Source organism: Lampetra fluviatilis, chromosome 21 (assembly GCF_964198595.1).
Source record: "Lampetra fluviatilis chromosome 21, kcLamFluv1.1, whole genome shotgun sequence".
Lineage (NCBI taxonomy): Eukaryota > Metazoa > Chordata > Hyperoartia > Petromyzontiformes > Petromyzontidae > Lampetra > Lampetra fluviatilis.
Genome location: NC_136295.1, coordinates 2,197,080 through 2,223,456, shown reverse-complemented (window position 1 = coordinate 2,223,456; position 26,377 = coordinate 2,197,080). Strand labels below are relative to the sequence as shown.

Here is a 26,377-nt window from a genome sequence, read left to right as displayed (position 1 = left end):
TTGTGCAATTGCTGTGTTTTTTTTTAACAGTACAAGTACAAGCTGGCGTACGAAAAGAGCAGAGGGCACATGGTCGGGTGCAGGAACATACAGGACGACCCCAAGCTCGTCTGGTTCATGCACGTGGCCAAGATGCAGAGTGAGCGCGAGTACAAGAAGGGCTTCGAGAAGACCAAGACCAAGTACCACAGCCCAATAGACATGATCAGCGTGGTGGCTGCCAAGCATTGTCAGAAGCAGGTCAACGACTTCAACTACAGGACCTACCTGCACCAGTGGACTTGCATGCCCGACCAGAACGACGTCATCCAGGCCAAGAAGGCCTACGAGCTGCAGAGCGATGTGAGTCATAGCCGCATTAAAGTTGATGTGAACCGGCTTCAAATCACGGATGGCTACAACCCTGATTTAATTACTTGCACGGTTATTGTATACGGTCACGAGCCTGGCAGTTTTTGCTTCTTCCTACTTTATTTAAATTTTTCTGTCTCTTTGTCGCGGATAATTTCGCTGGAAAACAATATCACAGAGCTACTCCTCAAAGTTTATCCAGGAGGGATACTTATTCATGCAAGGATCCCATGCTCTAACTGAGTTCGTGTCTACCGTAGCCGTTACTCGGAGCTGTGCAGAACACTCGTGTTTTGGAGAGGTTCGATATTTCTAATTGTATTTATTATCGGTGTCCTGGGGAAAGGCTGATTTGAGCTAGTGAGTTATTTTTCAAGGGCAACCCCAGGATTGGGCGGGGGGGGGTTACAGGGGGGTTACAGGAACAGCAAAACAGAAATAACATTGCAACGATTCAACAAAGTAGCATTAAAACAACGAAAACATGTGCTGCAACGTGTAAAATGCGAACGTGTATACAACAGTTCCAGCAGCGATGCTTCCAAGTGCAAAAGGTTTTTGCCACGTGATGTATTTTTGAAAACTCTTCTTGGTTCTTTAGGTAAAGTCATGTTGAAGGGAAATAATAAAATAATAAAAATGAAACATAATTCAATACAATTCTCACGACGTTTCGGCCACAACGCAAGCAGCCGTCCTCAGGTGAAGAACAGGTCTGTCGGAATGACAACGTCTGAATGAGCTGTCTTTCCGACAGACCTGTTCTTCACCTGAGGACGCCTGCTTGCGTTGTGGCTGAAACGTCATGAGAATTGTATTTTATTATGTTTTATTTTTATTAGTTTATTATTTCCCTTCTACGTGACTTTACTGAAAGAACCAAGAAGATGAATCTTTGCAGTCACGAAAGCTTTAAATCGAAATTTATTTTTGAAAAGTAATAAGCGTGAGCATCCTTCACTCCGTGCCACTGAACGTGGACGAGATTATGCGTGAGACCAGTCGGCTATGGGGTGTGATATGCAATCCCTCAGCGTGCGTCAGCCTCAACAGATACGGGCCTTCAAGGGTGTTCTTTGTCATCAGGGGAGAAGGAGTAATAGTGTTTACAGTGCGTATATGGCTGTACCACATCGCGTTTGTAGAATCCAATTGCCACGCTCAAAAGTGTGAGAAAGCTCTCCCGATGCATGAACCTCATGCTGAGAGCGACGGCAATGAGAGGGGCAGATCTAATTAATGGCCAGATTATTAACACTGCACTGGGCCGAGACGAATAGTCAGCACTCAAATGTAAACCTCTTGGGAAGAGGTAATGTGAAGCATATTTCTGTAGGGACCTCAATGCACATGACATGATAAGGCTGATATTAAGATCACATTCTCCCAGACATGTAAACTAAACCCATTTACTATAAAGTAATGAAAAACCAAGCGTCCACAATTATTGTATGTAGATTATTTAAGAGCAAATATAAAACTCGGTGTGTTCTGGTGCAAGTGATGAATATTGTTTTCTTTTTATGGATTCACAATGCAACTGAGTGGTAAATACACTAAATTGTTAATTTCACGTAATTATACGTTTGTGAGCCACTCATTCTGTATGGGCCACCGTTTACAGAATATTTACAAGGAAGACCTGAACTGGCTGCGTGGCACCGGCTGGGTCCCAATGGGCTCCCTGGAGCACGAGAAAGTGAAGAAAGCCGGGCAGATCCTGAGTGAAAGACATTACCGGCAAAGCCCAGACACCTTTAAGTTCACTTCCATCGTGGACGATCCCGTCATGGTGTTGGCACAAACCAATGCCAAGCAGAACAGCAAGGTGAGTTTTCAAACTGCTTTCCACTCAATGGAGATTTTTGTGACCCACGTTGGACGATGTCGCGACACGTATGATATCACATGTCTGTGACACCTCCTCCCCCACGCTTTTAATGTATTCACAGTGGCTGTACAGAGATGCCTGGGACAGGGACAAGTGCAGCATCCACGTGATGCCCGACACGCCTGAGATCACACTGGCCAAACTCAACAGCGCTAACATTAGCCAGGTACCACGTCATTTATTTCACAGCTTTTTTGTTGTATGGGGAAAAAAACCCTTTAATGTTAACCATTGACTCGAATAAATTAGAGTAAAAATTGTAACTAATCAAATTGTAATGGTTAAATTTGATTGATTGTTCCTGTGATGTCATGAGACCGATTTAAGAAGCCGGGTCAGGTGACTCAGTTGTTCTGCAGTTTCAAGCGGAAAGTCGAATATCTAATTGATATATATTTATTTTGTTGTGAGATTTGTTTGACAGCTCAAACCAGTGTGCTGGAACGATAACGATCCACATGTTTAACGCTTATACTTGTCAGGTTGTGGTGGTTTGGCCAGGTCGTTACGTGGCCAAACCCCAGAACCTCTGAGATCCTGGGTTTAAATTGCGTTTCAGCTGCCCACGATCAAACCAGCTTCTATAGTGTCGTGATGTTTTTGTGACTTTACAAAACAAGTGTTAATCACATTTTAGAAATTTCCTTCAGCTAAAATTGCATTCTTACTAATATCAATATCTTAGTAGACAAAGTGAGAATGCATCGTCTCCTTTTGACACCCCTAGAGCACTGAGAATGTGGTAACAAAAAAACTAAACCAAAGACGTCCAGATGGGTGACAGTGCGATCACAGCGGTTGACAATCACGCTACAAGTTTGAATCGCAAAGTGGCACAGGGACTCCTCTACTTATGAACATTCAACTTACAAAGTTTCAGAGATACGAACAAACCTGTCTGTATGTGCAGTTGCCTGTTCAGACCGAGAAGTATAAGTTCAACCGCTGTGCAAAATAGATGGTGGTGGTGGCATCTACATCTGCAGAACACGAAGAACCAGTGGCATCTACATCTACAGGAGATTATACAACTTTTAAAGCACATTTCCCGTGTTTAGTGTACATGCCGTACGACATGTTTGGAATCGACAGGAGTAAATTTAGACTTACGAACAAATCGACTTACGGACATACCATGGGAACCTAACTCGTTCGCCAGTAGAGGAGTCCCTGTACTTTTTTTTTTATTGACTACCAACAATGGGTCAATGAAACTAGTACCACTTTGCAGGGAGCCACTATTTTTTTTGGTCCTATGATGGAGACTGGTTCCTACCAAGAGAATGTGTCGTTTTCATGAGTGTGTCATTGCCCTGAATTGGGATGAGTTCCACACCATTTTTGTTTGAGCAGACACGATTATGTTGTATATTTTGTTGTTTATTTTGGCATTAGTTTTGTATTCGAACCCAGAACATCTGTAAATGCAGAAATATTGATGGGTCATTGTCTAAGACCAACCTATTATCCCTGTATGAAGTTGAATAGAAATTTAAGGAATTAGGCATATGTTGCGTGTAAGTGAAATTCTTCTTTAGTGCTGCCTAACGGCGTGTGCGACTTCACGATGATATTGGTCCCGGTCTAGCACGGCGTGTAGAGTTTGTGCTGTTGTTAATTGTAGCCATGTTTTGATGTTACTGAGCCATGTCGTTTTTGGCCGTCCTGGTCGTTTTTTCCCTTCGATTTTTCCTTCCAGGATTTGCTTTAATAGCTGGTATTTGTGGTCGTTTCGGGCAATGTGGCCTAGGTAGTAACACTTCCTGCTAATGATGGTCTTCAGCAGTTGCCTGTCAGTGCCCATATCTTGCAGAACTTGTGTATTGGTGGTTTTGGCTGTCCATGGGATTTTCAGCATTCTTCGATACAGCCACATCTCGAAAGCTTCAAGCCTTTTTGTTGCTGTTGTTGTCAATGTCCACGTCTCTACTCCGTACAGCAAAATTGACCAGATGTAGCATTTCAGTGTGCGCAGTTTCAGTGATGTACTCAAGTTGCGGTCTGCAAGGAGTGTTTTCCATTTAATAAATGCTTGCCTTGCTTGTTCAATTCTGCTCTTGATTTCGACTTCATGGTTCAACTGATCGTCAATGATTACACCAAGGTATTTAAATCGGTGTACTTGTTCCAATTTTTCGCTGCCAAGCTTGATTGTTATTTCGCTTGTAGTTCGGCTGACCTTCATAACCTTTGTTTTCTTTTTATTAATTCGTAAGCCCCATATTTGACTCTCTGTGGCAACCTCGTCCAAGATTTGTTGTAGGTCTTGTTCCGAATCGGCCAGCAGTGCAGTGTCGTCAGCATACCTGATGTTGTTGATGTATTGTCCATTGACTTTAATACCAATGTTTTTATCTGCTAGTGTTCGATCAAAAATCTGCTCCGAGTAGATGTTGAAAAGACTGGGTGAAAGTGGGCAGCCTTGTCGTACACCTTTTTGTATTGGTGTTGGATCTGTCAATTCGTTGTCATATCGGAGTTGGGCTGTTTGCTTCCAATAAAGAGCAATGATGAAGTTGATGTCGTTTTTATCTAGTCCCAGTTGTTTTAATAGAGCAGCTAGTCGGTCGTGGTCGACTGAGTCAAAGGCTTTCTCGTAATCTATGAAACAGATGTACACTTCTTTCTGATGTTCGTAGCATCGCTGTAGTAGTATCTGTAGACAGAAGATTGCTTCTCTTGTGCCTAGTCCTTTGCAGAAGCCAAACTGTGTGTTCTTCAATGCATTTTCGCATGTGGAGCGTATGCGCTGTTGGATCACCTTCAGGAAGACTTTCAGCACGTGGCTCATCAAGCTTATCAGTCTGTAGTCCTCGCATTTCCGGCTTGTTGCTTTCTTTGGTAGGGCCACAAAGATGGATTGTAGCCAGTCGGATGGAATTGTATTGCCATTGTATATTTGATTGTACCAATTAGTCAGTTGTCGTATGTTGTTACTGTCTAATAGTTTGAGCAATTCTACATGGATTGTGTCGGGCCCGCACGCTTTGCCTGACTTAGCTGTTTTGATTGCATGTTCTACTTCTGATGTTAAAATGTGTAGAGCGTCTTTCGACATCTGTTGGTCTTTTTCTGCAGATGTTCTCGCGGCGCCATAGAGCTTGTGTATATAGTTTGTCCAGGTGTCCATTTTTTCCTGTTTATTTAGGATTGGTTGGTTGTTGTCCGCATACAATGTAGCTGTTGAGGCTGGTCTGTAGATGTTACCAGCTTCTTTGAGCTTCTTGTGCAGAGTAAAATTGTCATGTTTTTTAATTAGTTCTTCAATCTCGGCGCATTGTTCTTCCATCCACTTTTCTTTTGCCTGTCGGATTGCTTCTCTGATCTTCTGTTGCATTTGTTTGTACTTCTCCAAGTTGTTATTTTTGTACATTCTTCGTTTGCTCATTAGATCGAGAATACAATGTGTCATCCATCGTTGTTTCTTTTTCGGTGGCTGATGTCCCAGCATGACTTCTGTTGTTTCTGTGATGCATTGTTTGAACGAGCGCCAGTACTCCTGAACATCTGCTGTTTCTGTTGTTATTGAGCGGATGCTATCGTTGAGATGTTGCTGTACTTGTCTTTTATCGGCGCTGTTCTTCAGTTTCTCCAGGTCTGCTCGTATCGTCTTTGTACATTGTATTGATCGCAATTTGAGTCTTATTGTAGCTGTTACTGGGTTATGATCTGACGATATATCGGCTCCAGGGTAGGTTTTTGCTGTAATCACACTGGACTTAAACCTGATGTTAATTAGGATATAATCGATTTGGTTCCTGACGATGTTGTTGTCGGAGTCTTGTGGCGAGGTCCACGTGTACAGTCGTCGAGGTGGTAATTGGAACCACGTGTTAGCAATACTGAAACGTTCTTCTTGGCAGAATTGAACCAGTCTGTCGCCTCGTTCATTCCGTGTTCCTAGTCCGTGTTCTCCGACAATGTTCTGCATTCGACCGTGGCCAACCTTGGCGTTGAAGTCGCCGAGGATTATAGTGATGTCTTGCTTCTTCAGCGGCTTCAGCGTGTTGGTTAGTTGCTCATAGAACGATTCGATTTCATGATCTTGTTTATCTGCTGTTGGAGCATAAACCTGTAGAATGTTCACGTTGACTTTGTTGCCTGCTAATTGTAGTAGTGCTATTCGTTCTGATACTGGGGTAAAGTTGTTGACTTTATTCGCTAATTTCTTGTGTACTATAAAGGCAACACCGTATGTTTGTTTGGTGTTTTCTTCTCCTCCGGAGCAGAAGATGTGGTGTTCACTCGATATAAACTTTTTTGTTCCAGGCCATTTAGTTTCGCTTAGACCGATTATGTTGATTTTAAGTCGATCCATTTCTTGTATGACATTGGCTAGTTTTCCTGCTTTAAGTAAACTTCTAACGTTCCAAGTTGCTACTTTGAAAGGGTTCTTTGACACAAGCTCGGAGATTCTTAGCACCCCTGTCCTATTTAAAGGACGCCGATACTCAGGGCCTTTGTTGATTTTGCTTGTCATCATTGAAGTTTTCAAGGGAGAAATAATCCAAGTAGTTTCCCGTTGCTTTCTTGGATCACAATTTATTTGAAAAGGTCATGTGGGGACCTTTCGAAACGGGTTTTGTCTGACGTCTCCACTGAAGTCTTCCCGCCTTGGGTGACCCTTCTGAGAGCACTAGGCTCTCGACGGTATAGCGATCAGCTTCTTAGACGTACACAAACTCTCTCGCCGCATTAAGGCACCGTTTCTCGAGAGAGGTAAGTGAAATAGATGAACTTATTTATACAACGCTTTGATAATTTCCAATAAACTTTTATTGTGTAACATCACGCATTTGAATATACACAGTAATCAGGTTTTAGAAACGAGTATTCAAGTTAGATTTCCCCACCCCGCCATTAATACGGTACTGTACGGCTGTAAGCGCAAGTCCTGCCTCTTGGCACACTCGATGTGGACTCTGTGCTTTGATTTCCAGAAACTCTACAGACAAGGCTGGGAGGAGACCATCAGCAAGGGCTACGACTCGAGGGCGGATTCCATTGCCATCAAGGCCGCCAAGGCGTCCAGGGACATTGCCAGTGATGTGAGAACTCTGTCTCTTTATATACGCTCACAACGATTACGATTTGTCTGTTGTGTTTTAGCGTTCTTCTGGGCTGCTGTAATAATCACGCGTTCGTTACATCCACAGTACAAGTACAAGCTGGCGTACGAGAAGGGCAGAGGGCACATGGTCGGGTGCAGGAACATACAGGACGACCCCAAGCTTGTTTGGTCAATGCACGTGGGCAAAATCCAGAGCGAGCGCGAGTACAAGAAGGGCTTCGAGAAGACCAAGACCAAGTACCACAGCCCAGTAGACATGATCAGCGTGGTGGCCGCCAAGCATTGTCAGAAGCAGGTCAACGATGTCAACTACAGGACCTACCTGCACAAGTGGACCTGCATGCCCGACCAGAACGATGTCATCCAGGCCAAGAAGGCTTACGAGCTGCAAAGCGACGTGAGATATATTTTAAATATATAGCACGTGCTATGAATATACGTTGTATTAATTTCTTTTCCATTTACTTTTTTTTCCTGTGGTCTTACAGATTCTGCCCACGAGTTAATTTTGAAACATATTAATTAGAGTCTGTTTCGTAATCGTGAATATGAATTGATAACATTGTCATCGTTTACAGAATATTTACAAGGAAGACCTGAACTGGCTGCGTGGCACCGGCTGGGTCCCAATGGGCTCCCTGGAGCTCGAGAAAGTGAAGAAAGCCGGGCAGATCCTGAGTGAAAGACATTACCGGCAAAGCCCAGACACCTTTAAGTTCACCTCCATCGTGGACGATCCCGTCATGGTGTTGGCACAAGCCAATGCCAAGCAGAACAGCAAGGTGAGTTTTCAAACTACTTTACACTCAATGGAGATTTTTGTGACCCATATTGGACGATGTCGCAACACGTATGACATCACATGTCTGTGACTCCCCCTCCCCACCCTGTTTGTGTACACAGTGGCTCTACAGAGATGCCTGGGACAGGGACAAGCTCAATATCCACGTGATGCCTGACACGCCAGAGTTCAATCTGGCAAAACAAAATGCAGTTCAAATGAGCAACGTGAGTCCCCCACACCCAGTCACTTTGTCCGACAGCACTGTGCCAGTTGAGTAGATTCCTAAAAACAGCATTCTCGAGTGTGCAATTATCTGGTTCTACGGTTGAATGTCGTTGTCATTCTGGCGACGCTTCAAGTTGGTCAAAAAATAAAGTATGCTCTGTCACACATTAGAAAGTAAAATAGTGTGTGGCGTGAAGTATGGAATGTGAATATGTTTTAAATTTTGCTTGCACAATTAAATATTTTAAAATGTTATTACTCCAACACGGGCATAATGCATTGGGTCTTTAAACCAGTAAAACAAAAGCATCTCGAACAAAACAAAAATCATACGTTTAATGGTCCCAATAATGGCACGGTCTGTTGTTTTATTTCCTCTGTTACGAAACAGAAACTATACAGGCAAGGCTGGGAGGACACTATTCAAAAGGGCTACGCTTCAAGATCAGACGCCATCGCCATCAAGGCTGCCAAGGCCTCCAGAGACATCGCCAGTGACGTGAGTTTATGAAGGAATACTGGAACCCGCTGAAATCTGTATATCCACATTTCTGCAGAAGTAATGGTTATCATCGTTTACCTATTGTGTCCACAGTACAAGTACAAGCTGGCGTATGAGAAGGGCAAAGGGCACATGGTCGGGTGCAGGAACATACAGGACGACCCCAAACTCGTCTGGTTCATGCACGTGGCGAAGATGCAGAGCGACCGCGAGTACAAGAAGGGCTTCGAGAAGACCAAGACCAAGTACCACAGCCCAGTAGACATGATCAGTTTGGTGGCCGCCAAACATTGTCAGAAGCAGGTCAACGACTTCAACTACAGGACCTTCCTGCACCAGTGGACCTGCATGCCTGACCAGAACGATGTCATCCAGGCCAGGAAGGCCTACGAGCTGCAGAGCGACGTGAGATATATTTAAATATATATCACGAGCTATAAATATATGTTGTATTAACTTCTTTCCCATGTGCGGTGTTTGTTTTCTCATTGAATGTTTATCCTCGACAAACTCTTGCAGAATATCTACAAGGATGATCTGAACTGGCTCCGTGGCACCGGGTGGTCACCCGATGGATCTCTGGAGCACATGAAAGTGAAGCACGCTGGCAGGATCCTGAGTAATAAGTTTTACCGCCAGAATCCCGACAGCCTCAAGTTCACTTCTATCGTCGACGACCCTGTCATGGTGCAGGCCCAGGTCAACGCGAAGCAGCTCAGCAATGTGAGTTGCAATCAGACATCTAGTTGCGTAAAAAACGTAATAAAAACAAATGTCAATTCATCATCGTTTCAAGTGGATCCTACTATTGTATGGTCGGTAATTTTTTTAAATAAGCGTTATTCGCGTGACAGGAAACCAGAGAACTCGCATAAATATGAGGGGATGGCTCTATAATCCAATCGGATAAGTCAGAAACCCATACACATGTTAGCCACCTCAACAATCATTAACTTCAAAGAAATATGGTTTATATATTTATACAGTTATATGTATATTTAAATTATCACAATGACAAGGGATCTATAAAATTGATTTGGTGGATCATAAATCGAGAAATTAGAAATGAAATTGGCTTAGTAACCATGGGAAAACCCGATAATGTCTGAAATGTCTCTACCTTCGCAAGTTCAGTGCAAGAGATGATCGCAGGCTGGTGCGTTGTAAGTTGAATTACAACATGACCACAGAAGGGCAATGGTAATTATAGGCACAAGAAAGATAGTTACCATCGACGTATAATTCAGGAAATGTAAATGGCTCGAGGTGTAAAATAATAAAACGGGTGTTCCCACTTTAAATAAAGACTTAACCACCATAGGAATCGCCAATGCAATGACTATATAAGAAGGAAGCAGAGAGCATGCTGTGCCGAATCGCAAATAAACATGATGGGTAAACGGGGAGGTGCGAAGAATGAGAAAAGCCAAAAAAAATAATTTACGAAGGACTTTGTACAACCATTGGGAGAAAAAATGAGAAACTGATTCGGAGAACACCGCATAGTGATGATTGAAAGTATCTCAGCCAGCAATGGGAGCAGGAAAGCATGAAATAAGACCTCTAACGTGCATGGCACTGGAAGGTCGTTCGTTGGGTTTACGTGAACGTCGGGAGGATAAACTGGACACGGGCTCACGGCACGTGGAGAGAATGGCCCGGGCACCGTGCGCGCTCGCTGCACGCCACACGTTAGTTTCACAGCCGCTGGAAATTATTCGAAATACATTTTTTTTTCCAAAGCCACATGATATGGCCAAATATTTGTAACGGGTTTAGAAGACAGGTGTCAGTTTTGTTGCCAGATAAAAGGGTAAAAAAACAATTATCATATTTTGCTACTGCTGGCAAAGGAGGTTCCAGTGGTCTACAGAGAGCTGTTAATAAGACAATTAAAACGAATACAAAAAGATAACAAAGATCCTTTAACTGTCAAAACTATAAAAACTAACCTTTATGGTTTGGATTACTGATCACGTTTGCTGGGAATAAAAGCCTGGATTTTAATAAGTTATTCATATCTATGTTTGCACAAGCAGCACCTTCTCGCGTGATGTTGTGAGCGGGATACTTATTACTAATGTGATTGCAGATCTGTGTGTTATTCAAATGCTAATGCCTGAACGTTTTTTTCTCTCACAGAAACTATACAAAGAAGCGTGGGAAAATGCCAAGACCTCAATTCATGTCATGCCCGACACTCCTGAGATTATGCTGTCTAAACTGAACAGTATGAACGTCAGTGGCGTAAGTAGTTTTTTTGGCCTTTGATGTTGCAGTTTTCTCTTACACTGTGAAAGACGTTCACAACATTGCCGCAGTTGCGCACTGCATCACGGAGTCCGTCAATAAACCTGGGGACCTTTGTGAGCGACGGCTTCCTCCTGGTTCTAACGTTAAAGGCAATATATGTTCAATAACTATAATGTAAACTATAATTATAGTTTGTAAACTAAAAATCATTTTTTTTTTGGTGCAGCACGGGTAGTCCCCGACTTACGAACTGGTTCAGTTCCTGAGACCCGTTCGCGAATCGAACCGTTCGTAAGTCAGGACACAATAATGCACCGTATTTAAATGCGTATACAGTCAGTGTTATGAAATGTGTCACACTTCAACGAAAAGGGGAAGCATTGTTAAACTCATAAAAAAGGAGAAATATTGTATATTCGCATGTAATACGGAATAGTAAATAAAACATTAAGTAAAGGAACATGAATTTAAAAAAATACATCTTTTATTTTTACTTCCATTGAGTCGTAATGCAGGCTTGCTTGTCGGAATTGGCCGAATGAGTCACCACGATTACACACACAGGGCACGCGTGCACACACACACACACCGACGACAACGATCCCCCGTGTAGCCTAAACAGACTGTTCGGCAAGTGCTGGAAGCGAGGAGCAGCACCTATGAAGGCCAACACGACACGAAGGGTGGGTGGCCAGCACCGTGCCCGGCCACCTTTGCCTCCTCAGTGGCGATGTTTACACGCCGCCACAGGTACTCATTCGAGGCTGAGTCGCCCTAGGGGAGGCCCAGGACCCATTCACATAATTGTCACTTGTGTTTGCTGTGAGTGGGAATTGAACTCGGTTCGCCGGGTTGTTGGCGCAGTGTGCTAACCATTGCACTACCGCGCCTCACAAACACACATGGGCTCCCGCACGCACGCACACTTGCGTGCACACACATGCACACTCAGTTTCACACACACACGTGTGCGCGCACACACATACACAAGCAGTCACTCCCAGCGAGATGCTCAGACTCATTACGGCTCTTGGAGGATTGCTCCACTGAACAAAATAGTTCCGCAATTCAGTTTGCAAGTGTGAGTTCGCAAGTGGATGTTTAAAAAATTCTTATCTTATGAAAGTTTATTCGTAAATGTGGATATTCGTTATTTGGGTGTTCGTAAGTTGAGGACTACCTGTATTTTCCTACGTTATTATTTGTTTTAATTGCATTATGTATGTTATACCAAACGTAATATTTTTCCTGCTTGCTCTCACTGTGGCTTCTGCTATACATATTTCATCAATGATTTTTTTACTTTCAGAAACTGTACAGACAAGGTTGGGAGGACACTATTCAAAAGGGCTATGCCTCAAGATCAGACGCCATCGCCATCAAGGCTGCCAAGGCCTCCAGAGACATCGCCAGCGACGTGAGTCAATAGTTTTCCCCAATTCGCTGCCATTCTGTTTTCAAGTAATCACATTGCTCGAGCTAATCAATAACACCGGCTTCTTCGTTGTGTTACACAGTACAAGTACAAGCTGGCGTACGAGAAGGGCAAAGGTCACATGGTCGGGTGCAGGAACCTGCAGGACGACCCCAAGCTCGTGCACTGCATGAACGTGGCCAAGATGCAGAGTGATCGCGAGTACAAGAAGGGCTTCGAGAAGTCCAAGACCAAGTTCCACAGTCCTGTAGACATGATCAGTGTGGTGGCCGCCAAGCATTGTCAGAAGCAGGTCAACGACGTCAACTACAGGACCTACCTGCACCAGTGGACCTGCATGCCCGACCAGAACGACGTCATCCAGGCCAAGAAGGCCTACGAGCTGCAGAGCGACGTGAGTATCGATGATTATTCAGCAATAGAATATTTGGCAATTACAATGCAAGGCTATATGTATACTTTTTATCCCGTTCACATCCAGTATTTTGCGATCAGAATTCATTTTCTCTTTTATTTTTTGTAATTCAAGAAAAAATACTGTAATAAAGAATTAAGTTATTCTCTTCCATTGCATTTCCCCCTTATATACATGTTGTGCAACTTGCTGTTTTGCGAAAGTTCAAACTGTAAATAGTTAGTAAAATTAAGCAGTGTCAATACAAATTGCAGTCGTTAACATTTTTTTGTTGGAATAATTTCATGGGATCTTTAACGTCCACAGTGAAGCAGACATCGAGCATTCTAACGGTGAATAATCTTAATATAGAACCTTTCTTTCCAGTATTAAAATATAACAATAAGTTTTACCCTTTCTGGAAATAAAACAGGTGTCAACATGTTAAAACACCAAACAGAATCCTTATTCAAGGAATCCTGTCTGCATTAACCACACGTACTTGTGGTGAACATGCAAAAAAAACAAATAAAGAATCCCGCAGTATTAACCAGAGTGGCCATGGGATTTCAACCGCCAACCTGTGAAACGAGCGGCACATGCGCTCCTGCTTCCCAATGCCCTCGCCCTGTACGGTCAACGCCGAGTAAGGTCGTAACCCAATTAGTACAGCCTCACTAAGAATGCACACCACTAACTTTACACTATCGCAAATGCTCACGTACGCTGACAACCACTGAATATATGGGATGATGATGACGATGGTGAATTGAACTTGTGAATGTTGAGCTTTTCTGGAGCGCATGTTAGCCACTGTTGTTCAGTCATCGGGTTCACCAATGATAGCACAACAGGGGTTCGTATTGGCTGACCAGGACGTCCGTTCCTCGTGTCATTTAATTTAAGGGAAATTCGCCACTCTCGCCAGAGAATAAGTTTGTTTTTGTTTGTTTTTATCTATCACCATCAGTGGCTGTACAAATCAGATTTGGAGTGGCTCCGTGGTTGTGGCTGGCAGCCTGATGGCTCCGTCGACGTGGAGAAGGTCAAGAAGGCTCAGGAGATTATCAACGAAAGAAAATACCGGCAACCGATATGCAACCAGAAGTTCACCAGCATCACCGACCTCCCCATCTTCCTTCTGGCCAAAACAAACTCTGCCCTCATCAGCGAAGTGTGTTCTTCATGACACCTATATGCTGTTCGCATGCTGTCCATGTGCTATGTACACACCGTTTCTATGCCATGTACTTTTGGATTAAATTGCTAGTCTGACTGCACCATGGCCTCTCGAAACTCGGTAAAGGAAACGTTTAACATCTCGATTGACATAACAAGATACGATTTAGTGTCAATGCATTTGTATCAAAATTAGTATTGTCACTTCAATAATACGAGTAAAAAAATACAAGTGTGTGGGTTTGAATAATGTCTATAATGCAGAATAACTTGGCAGTAATTGTAATAATAACTACAATAGCTCCAATAAAATGTATAATGAAGGACGGGTACATGGATAGCTTTATACATATCTTGGGGCCGAGGATGTATTATGAATTGATAACATCTGGGTATGTTGTGCTGGCATCCACAGAAAGTATATAAAGAAGCGTGGCAGACTCAGAAGACGTTGTGCCACATCCCACCAGACACTCCGTTGTACGAGCTGTCGAAGGTCAACTCCATCAACATCAGCGACGTGAGCACCCCGCCTGTCTTCCTTGTGCTGTTACAACGGGCGACTGGACGAGGCTATCTCTCAGAGTAGACCTCTCTTCATTGTTGCTTAAAAATGGCAATTATATTATTGGGTCGTTTCAAACAAAGCCTTTATTTACACACCCATGGAAACTCCTAATATCAAACTAAACTCTAAACTATTTTAATTTTTCCCAGGTAAGGCCCATTGAACCTATATAGCTCTTTAAAAAATGCTTCTCTTTCTCCCCTATTCTTATAAGACCATTAAGTATTTTGGAAACAATAAGGAAGCCACTACCTGGGAATCTGCAAAAGAAAGCTGTGACCATGTTGATAAAACTAAAAACTAAACAGTTTTATTTTATTTTACAAGGAAAGACCCGCTGAGCTACCGTAGCTCTTTTTCAGAAGTGACCTGGCCACAAATGATAACCCAACGAAGTGGAATATCATCACGTGGAAATGTATAGTAGCCAAATACTCTTAAACGCATGTTTGTAGATGTCGAGGGAAAACCAGAGGATCCAAAGAAAAATCCACGCGACTGCAAGGAAAGAGACATGCAAGTTCCAAATATACAGCAGGCATCAGGGTCAGGATTGAACCCATGACCAGTCTACTATGCGAGGTAGCTAACATCTCGCCACCTTGGCGCCCTGTAATCCTTTAGCCAGTCAAGCGTTTCAGGTTTTGCATTGAGTAATTCAATTAAAAAAGAGTATATCTATACATTTATTTAAGAAGCAGGAACTTTAGTGTCAGGAATAAAATCATATTCATGAGATGATGGACGCTTGTGTTGCGCCCGAAACGTCGTGATTTATTTTATTTATCTACCTACGTGACTTTACCGAAAGAACCAAAGAGTATGGATTCCTGCAGTCACGAAAGCTTCAAATCAAGAATATTCATGAGAAGTTTTAATCCGTACAGATAAGTACTTGCCGTACTGCCCTCTGCTGGCTACCTTGCAACCTGTCAGGTTTGCAAGTGATGCACAATATGAATTCTACATCATTCATAGAGTCCCTTTATAAAGCGCAGGAAGTGACACAGCCGCGCCACAGGACAAGTTTTGACAATACCACAATAACAATCCTACTACTTAAAAACGACATAAAAAGGTAGTTTAAATATCTCTGTTTAATATTTGAGCTCATATTGAACCATTGTTAACCAATATTGTGTTTCTCCCTTTCATGGGGGAAAATCCCCCAAAATATTGCATGTTTTTTTAATTCCACATCCTCAGTGGTGCGCAAATGACACATCTATGTTGTATGTTGAACTTTTTTTGCACCGTACTTAGCCAACCGCGTTCGTGGGGGGTCCGGGGGAAGGACAACAAATTCATATTTTAAAATACATCACTCTACGAATGTATCGCAGTAATCAATGTAATGTAACTTCCACGTGTAATGTAAGGAAATAGACGCCGCTTCCTCGAATGTTGTATAATGTGCGCATCCCTGGGTGTGGAATGCAGAAACTCTACCGGAAGAGCTGGGATGAGACGAAGGTGAAAGGCTACCACGTGGATAAAGATGCCATCTCTGTCCTGGCCGCCAGGAAAGCCAGAGACATCGCCAGCGACGTGAGTTCACGTCGTCAACGCCCGTGCCACCTTTCTCCCGTTCGGGGCTTCGATTACAAACGCTCGTTTAACAAACTAGTTCTCCTGCTTTTTTTGACCTTTCGCGATGATCACTTTGCGCGCACAGATCAAGTACAAGATGGCGTACGAGAAGGGGAGGGGACACCACGTCGGGTGCAGGAACATACAGGACGACCCCAAGCTCGTCTGGTCCATGCACGTGGCAAAGATGCAGAGCGAGCGCGAGTACAAGAAGGGCTTCGAGAAGTCCAAGACCAAGTACCACAGCCCCGTAGACATGATCAGCGTGGTGGCCGCCAAACATTGTCAGAAGCAGGTCAACGACTTCAACTACAGGACCTACCTGCACCAGTGGACCTGCATGCCCGACCAGAACGACGTCATCCAGGCCAAGAAGGCCTACGAGCTGCAGAGCGACGTGAGCACATGTCCCACGGTGTAATTACGTCAAAATGGTTTTCATCATTGATATTATTGCCAGTACATGAACACCACGTGGACGTATGTGACCAATAAAAAAGGCAAATGATGGTGGTAGTGGTTGGGAGATGTTGATCACAATGTGGGGCGAAGTGGTCATATGTTCCATGGATTTCGGTGTCTTGCTACCACCCCGAGTTACGCGATTAAAAAAGCCCATTTGGTATAAGCATGCGTCCAATGCGTTTTTCTGTTTCCCCACACGGGCAGTGGGTGTACAAGGCGGACCTGGAGTGGCTCCGTGGGTGTGGCTGGTTGCCGGAGGGCTCCTTGGACGTGTTAAAGGCCAAGAAGGCCCAGGAGATCCTCAACGACAGAATGTACCGGCAACCTGCCTCCTCTTTGAAGTTCACCAGCGTCATCGACTCCCCCGAATATCTCCTGGCCAAGACCAACGCGGACCAGATCAGCGGAGTAAGATCCCCCCCCCCCATCCCTTTTGCTGTGTGTGTCCAGCTTGATTGCATGCTTGCGGCCCTATTTTTATTTGACCACCACACTCTCCACCAACCACTTCTCTGGGATTTTGGAGGCTTGTGCCTCCTGGGATTAAGTGACTATGCACAGGGGAGACGCTAAGATAAGTTACACTCTTTGTATCGTGGGTATGTACTTTTAAGTCTGCTTTTTGGGAGAATCCACCTATAGTCCTACTTTTTGTATTTACTTATTCGTATTGAACATAAGACTAACTGTTATTGAACGAGTCAAGAGCATATTGCCTCATTAACTCATTAGCATCTGGGAGTAGCAAAAATCACCAGATTCAGTATCGCGCTATTGCCGTTTGCCTGCTCATTAAGCCGAGCACTGAAAATATGCTTCTAATATTTATTGCGGACAATGCTGGATTATTTTTTCCGCCTGAGGACGACCGCTTGTGTTGCGATCGAAACGTCGTGATATATTAGATTTTTTTTTTTCTACCTACGTGACTTTACCAAAAGAACCAAAGACTGTGGAGTCCTGCAGTCACGAAAGCTTCAAAACAAGATTAAGACCCCATTTCTGTCCGTGTTGTTTGATTGCAGTGGAAGTACAAGAAAGACTGGGAGTTAAACAAAACCTCGATTCACATCATGCCGGACACTCCAGAGATTAACCTCTCGCGTGCCAACGCGGTCAACGTCAGCAGGGTGAGTGAAGTTTCTCCTCAGTTTTATATTAAAAATAAAATACGCACTTTTTTTTGGTTTTACCATTTTTATAATTGACATTTGTCAACGTCTGTGCCTTACTCGAACGTTTGTGCGCCTTGTTCTCAACAGAAACAATACAGGAAGGGCTGGGAGGACGCGCTTCAAAATGGCTACCACTTAAAGACGGATGCTATTGCCATCAAAGCTGCCAAGGCCTCCAGAGATATCATCAGTGACGTGCGTACCTTGAGAAGATAACTTTCTGTTGTATTTTATATGCACTTGTTTCCGTCTGTCTGGCGATCGTACAGCTGCGATGTTTATTTTCACGATATTAAATCGGATGTTACAATATGCTTGCTGGAAGAGAATAACGGATTATTATTTTTACTACAACCACCAACCACCGTGATTACCTCTGCTCATTGCCCCGCATCTGTTCGATCCTGCAGTACAAGTACAAGCACGCCTACGAGCTGGGAAGAGGCCACCTGATCGGGTGCCACAGCGTCCACGAAGACCCCATGCTCGAGCACTGCGCCAAGGTGGGCAAGATGCAGAGCGACCTGGAGTACAAGAAGGACTTCCACAAGACCAAGACCAAGTGCCACCTGCCGCACGACATGCTCAACGTCGTCGCCGCCAAGAAGTACCAGGGGATGATCAGCGACATCCCCTACCGCACCTACCTGCACCAGTGGACCTGCATGCCCGACCAGAACGACGTCATCCAGGCCAGGAAGGCCTACGACCTGCAGAGCGACGTGAGTTGCGGTTCCCTTGGACGAATGCGTCCTTTGCGAAAGTCAGGTCCTCTTTATCTCAGGTGATGCAGAGGTAATTCAACATAGAGTCACGCTCCGTTGAGCATGGAGCCACACTAAGTCAGTGTAAAATACATTTTAAACGAACTCTAAGCAGCATGAGTGACGATGCGATCTGCTTTTGTTTGTGGTGCATCCGACTCTATGTCTCACTCCCTGAGTATATGAGGAGAAGCTGTACCCTGTACCAGCATATTTGACCTGATGAACAGAGCAGACCATACAGCATTTAACGATGCAATGCCCCAATGCACAAATACGAAGGAGACGGCACAGCGATGATGATACACTCCGCTGCTCCTGATGCGGTTATCTGGCTTGACCCACCTGAATGTGAAATTGTAGTCATTTTCTCTGCATTTACATCAGCAGCTGTATGGAAGAAGAAGACAAGAATGTGGGAGGGGGGGCATTGACTTCAGTAGGGCGGAGGTGCAGGGCATTATTCCTCTGCAGTCCCATCTAGCCCCTCCGAATCTTCGGTTTGTGTTTTCTCTCTGCACAATTGCTGGGCACAGTAGGCCCAAGGGCCCGAAACGGTTGGCTAAATACGGCGCAAAAGAAGTTCAGCATACATAGATACAAGCGGGCAGCAAAAAACAGCACTATTGAAAATAGGTTTTACCATTTTTTCTGGCAACAAAACAGGTGTTAAGATGTTAAAACACCAAACTGAAACCTTTTACCAGGAATCATGTCTGCATTAACCACAATACTTGTGGTCAGAATGCAAACAAAAAACATACTCTGATAATGATCAGAGTACGTTTTTTGTTTAATGCAGACATGATTCCTTGTAAAAGGTTTCAGTTTGGTTTTTTAACATCTTAACACCTGTTTTGTTGCCAGAAAAAAGCGTAAAAACCTATTATCATATTTTGGTACTGGCAAAGGAGGTCCCATGAAGCACTATTGAAGTTGCGGTCGAGAACAGCGTCGTAGCACGTTTCTTGAATTGAACAGGGTTTGGAGGGAATGGAGACGATGGCAGAGGGGGTTCCAAAGTGGAGCGGTGCGAGGGAAGAAGTGGATAAGAGCGGTGAGGTGACGGCAGTGCGGTGGTTGAACACGGTACGGATTTCCTAGTTGGCGGGCGGTTTGGGAACGCTGTCGTGTGGTGCCTTGCAGATCATCTACAAGGCGGACCTGGAATGGATCCGTGGCTGTGGCTGGCTGCCCACTGGCTCTTTGGACGTGGAGCATTCCAAGAAGGCCCAGAATATACTCAGCAACGTGAGTGTCAGCTGACTTGAAGATCTTGGCACAGCTAGCCAACGTGTTCGTTCATTCAGCGTCTGCTGATCTCTTCATCTGCCCGCATGTCCTTGTTGAACATTGTTGCGCATCTCCATTCTTTATCTTGGTCTTGGTCTTTTCCCAAATAATATTTCTTTGGTCACCTCCTTCAGCTCATTCCCTCTCACTACCCCCTGCCTAGTCACCTCCTTCATCTCATTCCCTCTCACTACCCCCTGCCTAGTCACCTCCTTCAGCTCATTCCCTCTCACTACCCCCTGCCTAGTCACCTCCTTCAGCTCATTCCCTCTCACTACCCCCTGCCTAGTCACCTCCTTCAGCTCATTCCCTCTCACTACCCCCTGCCCAGTCACCTCCTTCAGCTCATTCCCTCTCACTACCCCCTGCCCAGTCACCTCCTTCATCTCATTCCCTCTCACTACCCCCTGCCCAGTCACCTCCTTCAGCTCATTCTCTCTCACTACCCCCTGCCTAGTCACCTCCTTCAGCTCATTCCCTCTCACTACCCCCTGCCTAGTCACCTCCTACATCTCATTCCCTCTCACTACCCCCTGCCCAGTCACCTCCTTCATCTCATTCCCTCTCACTACCCCCTGCCCAGTCACCTTCATCTCATTCCCTCTCACTACCCCCTGCCCAGTCACCTCCTTCATCTCATTCCCTCTCACTACCCCCTGCCCAGTCACCTCCTTCAGCTCATTCCCTCTCACTACCCCCTGCCCAATCATCTCCTTCAGCTCATTCCCTCTCACTACCCCCTGCCTAGTCACCTCCTTCATCTCATTCCCTCTCACTACCCCCTGCCCAAACATCTCCTTCATCTCAATTCCCTCTCACTACCCCCTGCCCAGTCACCTCCTTCATCTCATTCCCTCTCACTACCCCCTGCCCAAACATCTCCTTCATCTCATTCCCTCTCACTACCCCCTGCCCAGTCACCTCCTTCATCTCATTCCCTCTCACTACCCCCTGCCCAATCATCTCCTTCATCTCATTCCCTCTCACTACCCCCTGCCCAAACATCTCCTTCATCTCATTCCCTCTCACTACCCCCTGCCTAGTCACCTCCTACCCCCTGCCTAGTCACCTCCTTCAGCTCATTCTCTCTCACTACCCCCTGCCCAGTGACCTCCTGCATCTCATTCCCTCTCACTACCCCCTGCCCAATCATCTCCTTCATCTCATTCCCTCTCACTACCCCCTGCCCAGTCACCTCCTTCATCTCATTCCCTCTCACTACCCCCTGCCCAGTCACCTTCATCTCATTCCCTCTCACTACCCCCTGCCCAGTCACCTCCTTCATCTCATTCCCTCTCACTACCCCCTGCCCAGTCACCTCCTTCAGCTCATTCCCTCTCACTACCCCCTGCCCAATCATCTCCTTCAGCTCATTCCCTCTCACTACCCCCTGCCTAGTCACCTCCTTCATCTCATTCCCTCTCACTACCCCCTGCCCAAACATCTCCTTCATCTCAATTCCCTCTCACTACCCCCTGCCCAGTCACCTCCTTCATCTCATTCCCTCTCACTACCCCCTGCCCAAACATCTCCTTCATCTCATTCCCTCTCACTACCCCCTGCCCAGTCACCTCCTTCATCTCATTCCCTCTCACTACCCCCTGCCCAATCATCTCCTTCATCTCATTCCCTCTCACTACCCCCTGCCCAAACATCTCCTTCATCTCATTCCCTCTCACTACCCCCTGCCTAGTCACCTCCTACCCCCTGCCTAGTCACCTCCTTCAGCTCATTCTCTCTCACTACCCCCTGCCCAGTGACCTCCTGCATCTCATTCCCTCTCACTACCCCCTGCCCAATCATCTCCTTCATCTCATTCCCTCTCACTACCCCCTGCCCAGTCACCTCCTGCATCTCATTCCCTCTCACTACCCCCTGCCCAGTCACCTCCTTCATCTCATTCCCTCTCACTACCCCCTGCCCAATCATCTCCTTCATCTCATTCCCTCTCACTACCCCCTGCCCAGTGACCTCCTTCATCTCATTCCCTCTCACTACCCCCTGCCCAATCATCTCCTTCATCTCATTCCCTCTCACTACCCCCTGCCCAGTGACCTCCTTCATCTCATTCCCTCTCACTACCCCCTGCCCAGTCACCTCCTACATCTCATTCCCTCTCACTACCCCCTGCCCAGTCACCTCCTACATCTCATTCCCTCTCACTACCCCCTGCCCAGTCACCTCCTACATCTCATTCCCTCTCACTACCCCCTGCCCAGTCACCTCCTACATCTCATTCCCTCTCACTACCACCTGCCTAGTCACCTCCTTCAGCTCATTCCCTCTCACTACCCCCTGCCCAGTGACCTCCTTCAGCTCATTCCCTCTCACTACCACCTGCTCAATCAACTCCTCCAGCTCATGTATACGAATAGACACAAAGACAAAACCCCCCTTATAGCCTCAACAGACTGTTGGGGCAAGTGCTGTTAGCGAGCACCTATGAAGGCCGGCACGGCACAAGGGGGTGGGTGGGTGGCCAGCACCATGCCTTTGTCTCCCTCGTGGCAATGTTTTTACGCACCACACCAGGTACTCATTTGAGGCTGAGTTGATCTAGGGAATGCCCAGGACCGGTTCAGACAAGCATCATTGGTGTTGGCCGTGAGCGGGAATCTAACTTGGGTCGCCGGGTTTGTAGCACAGCGCGCTAACCACTACACCACCGAATAGTCACACATACACACTCGTGCAGCCCTTTTGTCAATCCACTGCTGGATGAGGGCACCCCCGCATGCCGTGCGGGCCGTGGCAGTTGTTTCACCGTACTTCACCATGCCGATTGTTGCGTGTCGGTCAAGGTGAGGAGTAAAGTGACCATAATGGTTGCTGCTGACCACTGCGGTACCACGCAGCAGCCTATAGCACCTGTGTCATGCACGTCGGTTCCCCCCAGTCAAGCACTCTCCAAGCTCAAACCTGCTTCTTGCTCCTGAGCTCTCACAAAAAATCAGGTGCATTCTGGGTAATTGGTCACAGGCTGAGTAATCATATATCTGCGTATTGGTAGCACTACATTGCGTCCAGACCTGATGCAGTTGGCATCACACAGAGCAAGGAGGCATATATAGACTGTAAGCGTATGTACAGAGGGAGAAGCAGTCAGTCATGGGCAGAGGAGAGGGTCTGAACCATTGTTAACATATCTTTCACCAAACGCCATTCCTTGCTCCCCTATGAAGCCCAGGTTTACAGTCATCACATGAGCCGAAGGTACAACAAGCACATTTGCACGTGAACGGAGAAGATTGGTAAAAATATAAAAAGCATACAAACTCTGTGAAAAGGGCTCGGGTATATAAGTGAGCGCGGGCGTTGGGGAAACTTCGATAAATGGTATAAGCCTCTAATGGTAATCACAGCACACCTTCAGTTATCGACAGTAAAAGGTGAAGGAGCGGTGACTCGCTCGCACCACTGCTAGCGGAAGGGCCTCTACTGGTGGAAGCTCTAGAAGAGCCTCTCCAGAGGGTTTTTCGCCTTCTAACCCATTGAAACAGCTATTTTAACACATTTTCACGTGAATGACTAATTGACATATAGCACCTCAAAGAGTGCCGATTTTTACCACGCTTGCCCCACCTATACCTAACCCCGCATTGTTGTGCAGCGTTTTTGACTCTTGTTGTAACTCATGTTGCAGAATAAATACAAGGCCGAGGCTTACCAGGGCATGAAGGACTTCAGCGTGGTGACCGACACGCCAACCTACATCAACGCTGTGCTGAGCGCCCACCAGCTCTGCGACGTGAGTGAATCCCTCTCGTTCGCCGTTCGTGACTCTTCGGCGCGTACGTTGATCTTGTGCACGTGTGCACGTTGAACTTCTTTCGCACCACCATACATAGCCAACCGCGCTAATCGGAGGTGCGGTGGAAGGACATCAAACTTAACACAAAAAGCAGTTTGAAGAAATGAGTTTTATATAGATGTACATGTGCATTGCTCGAGTGGCTTCTTGAGTTTGAGCAGTTTTAGTTTGACTTGGCAGCACGTGGATTCTTAGTCTGGGGATTTTATTTAGTTATACTCTAATTCTCCTCGATTAAAGGAGTCAAAACGTCGATGGAATTATTGTTGTGTACATGTTGTCATTTAAAGAGCACTTTTCGTTATTTTCTCAGTTTTGAATCACACGCACTGCTTTGAGTGTGTGGCACGGAAAGTCATGACCAGAATGCCGTTACAGTACAAGTATAAAGAAGCATGGAACAGGGACAAGTCCCACGTGACGGTGTCGGACTGCCCCCTGTACGACGTAGCCCGCGATGCTGCACGGAACCTCAGCTCGGTACGTCGCTCGCACTACTATGCACTGTGGATTTTCTTACATTTCATCCACACACAGTGCAATAGCGTTATACATAAAATACATACATACACCAAGGGGGGCGTATATAGACTGTGTGAGTCTATACGTATTTACAGAGAGAGAAGCAGTCAGTCATAGGCAGAGGACAAGAGGAAGGTCTCAAGCCTCGACCTAAACAGGGGCAGGGAGCTGACAGCATGGATGGCTGGGTTAGGGACATACAGACCCAAGAGCAGCATAGGAGAGGGAGTGACCTCCCATCGAGCAAAGGTTGACTTGGGGTTCTAAAGAAGACCTTGGTTGCTGGAGTGGGGAGTACGTGGAGGGGAGTAGTTTGAGATGAGAGGGGAGAGGCAGGGGAGTGCATAGAGGGGAGTAGAGTGAGATGATAGGGGAGAGGCAGGGGAGTATGTGGAGGGGAGTAGAGTGAGATGAGAGGGGAGAGGTAGGCAGGGGTGAGTTCATGGAGGTTATTGAAGGTGACGAGTGTGATTTTACAGGTCACTTGGTACTGGATTTAGGTCATTTAGGCCGATGAACCCCACAAAGGTCTAATGCCTGTGACATTTTGAGATTGGGAATGCGCCACACTGAAATTTGTGTTTGTAAGTTAATTATGGGCCCAGTGTGTGACGGGTGAATTTAACCATTTATTAATGACGTCGCTGCTTTATTTCGTTGCAGTAAATGGCAACATATTAAAGCATGGCTACGCAACTTAAAGGCGTAGCTTTCTAATACAGCTCGAATGCGACCACACATGGTGCATCAAGGGCACTGTGGCGAAGCATAAATTGGATGTTGTGCATAATCTCGTGAAAAATTCTCAATTACGATCCTTGACAAATTGCTGCACTATTAAGCAATGAAACAAACCTCCACTGATGATTAAACTCGCACACACACTCACAGTCTTGTGACGGCTTGTAACGAATGGGTGGGGGGGGGGAAATGCCATTAAATATGTGCGCGGCCTTGCATCGTTTGGTTGTTGCTCAAATGGTTCAAGTTAACGTAATTGTTGGTCGATTGTGGGAGTTTGTCTTTAGAATAGATGCGTCATATATCTTACTGTACAATTACAATGTTCTCCTTTCAGTTGTATTCCTGCGACCTTCAGCATTGTTGACATTCGTATTTATTCATCCTCTTTGCTGCCCGCTAAACTATCGCTATTAACCTGCGTGAGAATGTTGATTTGCAAGAGTGGGGTGTGCTTTAGCAGTTGCGAGATGTTAAATTCCTCTCCTGGTATACAGGAAGTTGTGGGTTCGATCCCGACCTTGACGCCTGTATATTTGGAGTTTGCTGGTTCTCCCCGTGGTTGCGTGGATTTTTCTCCTTGTCCTCCGGTTCCCCCCCCCCATTTAGAAACATGTGTTTAGAGTATTTGACTTCTCTCTATCATAAGCCACTTCATTGGGCTATCATTTGTGGCCATGTCGATTCTGAAAAAGAGATATATAGCTCAGTGAGCATTATCTGGTAAGATAAAAATAGTTTAGTTGAAATGAAGTTGACTACGATAAGAACAATGGAATAATGTGTATAAAATAATGCCCTCTCTCAACGTATATCCTGCACAAAATAATACCTCATTTTGTTTTCTAGAAAATATACAAGGAGAGCTGGGAAAACATGAAGGCGACGGGCTATAAGATCCCAGCAGATTCCTTGGATCTACAACAAGCCAAACTGCTTAAGGAAATCACCAGTGAGGTGAGCAACAGTGCACGCAAGACTCAGACACCTTGCAATAAAACTCACGTGTGAGCGCCGAGTGTTGTTTATAAACAAGAACGTGCAGGGCCAGAAGGTGCATTGCAGGCGCAACCAAACACGAGTCTGCCATCGTCTGCACCCAATGCATGCGCAACATAAGAAAGAATTGCCAAATACACGCTCAGGTGATTGAAACTCAGGCCGATTGACACGTAAACCCGCAATGCGTTTTGAGCCACCAGAGTGCGTACATATTCAAACAGGCTGATGCAGCCACCTTTCTTCACGGTTGAAAGTGTGGCCGTTCGTAGGGGTTACCCGTTCACCCTCCCACCCGGAAAATTCATGTCGGCATAACAATACGAATGAAAATAATTGATACGTCTTTTTTTATATTGTCGTG

The 26,377-nt window shown here is 45.5% G+C and overlaps 1 protein-coding gene across 1 annotated transcript in view; it reads left to right on the top strand.

The window, feature by feature from the left end:
* NEB (nebulin) overlaps nucleotides 1–26,377 on the top strand; it is a 210,937-nt gene that overhangs the window by 79,206 nt on the left and 105,354 nt on the right. Inside the window, exons 57-81 of the mRNA XM_078865795.1 lie at nucleotides 31–342; nucleotides 1,976–2,179; nucleotides 2,304–2,408; nucleotides 7,183–7,290; nucleotides 7,399–7,710; nucleotides 7,892–8,095; nucleotides 8,217–8,321; nucleotides 8,714–8,821; nucleotides 8,918–9,229; nucleotides 9,344–9,547; nucleotides 10,967–11,071; nucleotides 12,387–12,494; nucleotides 12,595–12,906; nucleotides 13,877–14,080; nucleotides 14,501–14,605; nucleotides 16,094–16,201; nucleotides 16,329–16,640; nucleotides 16,913–17,116; nucleotides 17,734–17,838; nucleotides 17,971–18,078; nucleotides 18,294–18,605; nucleotides 19,794–19,898; nucleotides 23,584–23,688; nucleotides 24,130–24,231; nucleotides 25,864–25,971. Coding sequence (XP_078721921.1) covers nucleotides 31–342; nucleotides 1,976–2,179; nucleotides 2,304–2,408; nucleotides 7,183–7,290; nucleotides 7,399–7,710; nucleotides 7,892–8,095; nucleotides 8,217–8,321; nucleotides 8,714–8,821; nucleotides 8,918–9,229; nucleotides 9,344–9,547; nucleotides 10,967–11,071; nucleotides 12,387–12,494; nucleotides 12,595–12,906; nucleotides 13,877–14,080; nucleotides 14,501–14,605; nucleotides 16,094–16,201; nucleotides 16,329–16,640; nucleotides 16,913–17,116; nucleotides 17,734–17,838; nucleotides 17,971–18,078; nucleotides 18,294–18,605; nucleotides 19,794–19,898; nucleotides 23,584–23,688; nucleotides 24,130–24,231; nucleotides 25,864–25,971 — 4,377 coding nt within the window. The remainder of the gene's footprint in view (nucleotides 1–30; nucleotides 343–1,975; nucleotides 2,180–2,303; nucleotides 2,409–7,182; nucleotides 7,291–7,398; nucleotides 7,711–7,891; nucleotides 8,096–8,216; nucleotides 8,322–8,713; nucleotides 8,822–8,917; nucleotides 9,230–9,343; nucleotides 9,548–10,966; nucleotides 11,072–12,386; nucleotides 12,495–12,594; nucleotides 12,907–13,876; nucleotides 14,081–14,500; nucleotides 14,606–16,093; nucleotides 16,202–16,328; nucleotides 16,641–16,912; nucleotides 17,117–17,733; nucleotides 17,839–17,970; nucleotides 18,079–18,293; nucleotides 18,606–19,793; nucleotides 19,899–23,583; nucleotides 23,689–24,129; nucleotides 24,232–25,863; nucleotides 25,972–26,377) is intronic.